Genomic DNA, 3,077 nt, shown 5'->3' with positions numbered 1-3,077 from the left:
TGCAGGCTTCTTCTACAGTATCTGCTCCTGAGAGCCAATCATCAACATATAAATTTTCCTTAAGTTCTTGTACTGTGACAGAATTATGGTAAGAGTCTAAATGGTGTTTGATAGTGGCATTCAATAAAAATGGACTACTAGTGTTACCAAAGGGCACCCTTACAAATCTCATCACACGAACTATGTCACCACATTGCCACAAAAAACGGTGAACATCTTGATCAGGGCGTTGTACCTTTATCTGCAAAAAGGCTTTAGTAATGTCTGCTGTCAAGGCAATATTCCATCTTCTGAATCTTATTAAAATTGACAAGATCAGGAATTAATGAGGGACCAGATTCCAAACAATCATTCAGTGAAACACCATTAGGTCCTGCTGCAGAAGCATCAAAAACAGGCCTTACTTTAGAGGAAACACTGTCTCTAATTACTGGTCTATGTGGCATATAGTAACTGGGATAAGGACTTTCTAACTCAGAGAAAGGAACCTCAACAATAATGTTATCCTGCTCATAACTCTTAAATACCTTGTCATATTCTTCTTTCAGATCAGGGTTTTTGTCAAATTTATAGTTCAGTACAGACAATCTCTTTCTAGCATGTTTCTCATTATTTAGTAGACTTAATTTTACCTCATCACTTATCCAAGGCAAAGCAACCTCATACCTGTCATCAACATACTTAATTGTGTCCTCAAATTTGTCCAAAACAGGGTCTTTAGGTGGTTTATCTTTCTCAGTATAAATACCCACACTTTCAAGACTCCAAAACTTATGCAAATCTGACTCATTGACATTTTTGGTTGCACTGATACATAGCATTTGATGAGATACACTCTCCACATGGCCGCTCAAACATGAACCAGACAAAATCCAACCAAATACTGATTCATGGGCCACTAAGTCATCAAATCTGACAACATTATCAGCCGAAACGAATTTCCAATAATTATCAACACCAACCAACATATCTAAAGTGAGGTCACGGTCACGTCCATAGTCCTCAGCCAACTGTAGCTGTGAAAGAGACTGCATAACATCATCAGGCAGCCTCTGACGTCGCAAAGGAGGACAAATAGACATAACTTCAACTGCAAGTACAGAATGGTTATTACCCTCAATGTCAACTAAATTCAAGTCATACACATTCCTTTCTTTACTGTCTTGTGATTTCTGATTACCAAAAGCAGAGTAGGAGGTGTATTTTGAAGTGATCCATTTAGGTTTAACCCTTCTGACAAAATTATGACTCACATAGGTGGTATCTGCTCCTAAATCAAACATAACAGTGGCCAAAACAGACTTACCACTACTTGAACAAACTTTGACTTTGGCTGTTTGCAAAACAGTAGACTTTTTCATTCTTCGATCATGAGAAACACCAACATGTTCAACAATACTGACTGAATCATTAGACTGACCTTCTGACTTTTGACTAGAATTTTGTTTAAGTGAAGGTTTATTGTGAGTCTCTGAATTAGTTTTACCATTGTTGCAGAAGAGAACATTATGGGACCCATTACATTGAGTGCACCTAACTTTACCTTTACAACCTTTAGAAACATGGCCCCTGGAAAGACACTTAAAACACAAATTAGCTTGTCTAACCTTCCCCTCTCGACCATGTCTGTCCAACCTCAAGATGTGCCAGCACTTCTCAGACTTGTGTAGCTTGTGGCAGAACACACACTGCGGTGAACTTTCCTCGGATGTAGTCTGCAGGGCTGAAGCAGAACCAATCTTCCTCCTTTCGGTATCTTCTCGCCGAGGGTTGCCTCTCTCCATGGACAGTTCCTTGAAAGTTTCAGACCTCTCACGACACTGGATCTCCTTCTGCAGAAACTTGAGGAGCCACTCCAGGTCGCCTTCATGTCCGGAACTTTCCCTCGACCATTCCAAACGTATTTCTTGTGGAAGACGAGACAGGATAACTGGAGTCAACACCACACCTTATTGGTTACCATTGATACCGAGGCCTTCCAAACTTCTCACATGCCTCAGTAGCTGATCTTGAAGCTTCCACAACGAATCAACGTAACTGGTTCCCTTCACTCTGGGTGTTAAAGAGGCATTTAGTAAACCCTGGACATGGGCAAATATTATCCTGTCTGGACGGCCAAATCTTTCTTTGAGGAGATTACAGGCCACAGTGTAGTTTGCAGTGGTAAGTGCTATCCCCTGGATGACTGATAGAGCTTCTCCTTGAAGTAAAGATTGCAGATAGCTGAATTTGCTGATAACTGGCAGCTCACTCTGGTCCACTAAAGCCTCAAATCTGTCCCAAAACGACTGCCAATCAGTCAGTTCACCAGAAAATTTAGGGAGCTCTAGTCTGGGTAATTTAACTTCTGACTTATCTTTACTAGATGTAGATACAGTGCTATTATCATTTGTTGCATCCTTGAGTCTTTTGGCAGCCTCAGCTCTAACCTTTCTTGCTGCCCTTCTAACTTTATCTGCTTTCTCTATGTCTTCCTCTAACTCAGCAGGGTCTTCTAATTCTAACTCCACTGCTGCCTGAAGATCATCTAAATTTGCTAGCCGCTTATCAAAATCACTAACGGCTGCTTCTAATAACTCTTGAGTGGTAGACTCGTCATCTAATAATTCTCTTAACTCAGTAATGCTTCGAGTCAACCAACCTTTGGCAGCCGTCCTCCTCTTTACCAAGTCTTCCAACGATTTCGCCATTCTTCTCGCAACTAATCCGGGCTAAATACCTTCCAGCAGACGTCATCTAAAGGCTCCCGGGTCTGGGCACCAGAAGTATCGGATAAACAATGGCGAAACTTAAGCTAAACCGGGAACACCAGATAGAAGGTTTATTCAAAGTGCAGCCATCTTGTCAAATCCCGCATTTTTTCATGTCATTCAAACAAGTACATAAATCAGTCATTGGAAAATAAGTACTGGTATTATTACAACTTTAAACTCACTTGCAAATGACTCAACACAATCAAATAAATTTATACCAATACTTAATTACTCAAAAATCTCAAGCAAAAGACAAGAAATGAATAATCTCAAACATTAGGATAATACCTATAATAGAAATGGATATTTGGTAAGTAACAGAAA

The 3,077-nt window shown here is 40.2% G+C and overlaps 1 protein-coding gene across 1 annotated transcript; it reads right to left on the bottom strand.

Moving 5' to 3' along the window:
• Nucleotides 1–254: 254 nt before the first annotated feature.
• LOC145414019 (uncharacterized) lies at nt 255–2,690 on the bottom strand. Its single transcript, XM_080283587.1, is given in 1 exon segment — nt 255–2,690. A coding segment is annotated over 1 exon segment (2,436 nt).
• Nucleotides 2,691–3,077: the final 387 nt, after the last annotated feature.

This window comes from Coenobita brevimanus, chromosome 98 (genome assembly GCF_032717465.1).
Source record: "Coenobita brevimanus isolate Jiangsu-jjx chromosome 98, ASM3271746v2, whole genome shotgun sequence".
Taxonomy (NCBI): Eukaryota; Metazoa; Arthropoda; class Malacostraca; order Decapoda; family Coenobitidae; genus Coenobita; species Coenobita brevimanus.
Note: the sequence above shows the minus strand (reverse complement) of the source record. Positions and strands in the feature narration are given on the sequence as shown.